This window comes from Athene cunicularia (assembly GCF_003259725.1).
Source record: "Athene cunicularia isolate RWA chromosome 12 unlocalized genomic scaffold, athCun1 chr12_part1, whole genome shotgun sequence".
Taxonomy (NCBI): Eukaryota; Metazoa; Chordata; class Aves; order Strigiformes; family Strigidae; genus Athene; species Athene cunicularia.
Genome location: NW_020799116.1, coordinates 6,722,440 through 6,722,975, shown reverse-complemented (window position 1 = coordinate 6,722,975; position 536 = coordinate 6,722,440). Strand labels below are relative to the sequence as shown.

Here is a 536-nt window from a genome sequence, read left to right as displayed (position 1 = left end):
GCGTCGCCTTGGCAACGGGCAGGCCCGGGCCCGCGCACTCACCGCCAAGGCCGCCCAGGACTCCCGCGGCTCCATGCAGGGGTGGTGATAGCCAGTGGTGACACGGCGCAACACAGACCGGCTCCTCGCACCGCGGGACGGGACTAAACCCCGCACTGTAGCCGTGCCCCGGGCCTGCGCACGGGCGCAGCCATGTTACTGCCCCTGACCCGCGGTCAGGCGGGAGCGTGACGTCACTGCGCCTGTGCGGAGCGCCGCGCATGCGCACAGCGGGCCGCGACGCCGCTGCCTGCAACCCCGCCCTTCCCCCTGCCCTTAGCGGCAGGCGCCGAGCCTCGCACTGAAGCTTTAGCGGTGAAAGAGCTAAAGCACACATTAGTTATCACCAGGCGTTAATTAGTTATTACTTAACGGTGGTTGGCTGCGCGCTAGCAGCCATGCCGCTCCAGAAAAGGGCGCAAAAAAAGGCGTTTTTGCTGCCCCTGCCGCGCAGCTGGGCCCGGGTGGCCCTGAGGTGCTGCAGTGGCCACCGTGGT

The 536-nt window shown here is 67.5% G+C and overlaps 1 protein-coding gene across 3 annotated transcripts in view; it reads right to left on the bottom strand.

Annotated features, from left to right (window-relative positions):
* SLC25A26 (solute carrier family 25 member 26) overlaps positions 1–216 on the bottom strand; it is an 89,213-nt gene extending 88,997 nt beyond the window's left edge. For all 3 annotated transcript variants that reach the window (XR_003399272.1, XM_026857256.1, XM_026857255.1), the window contains exon 1: positions 43–216. Coding sequence is in view for 2 of the 3 variants with exons in the window: in XM_026857256.1 (XP_026713057.1) it covers positions 43–75 (33 nt within the window). In the remaining variant the exon portion in view is untranslated. The remainder of the gene's footprint in view (positions 1–42) is intronic.
* Between the last annotated feature and the right edge of the window lie 320 nt (positions 217–536).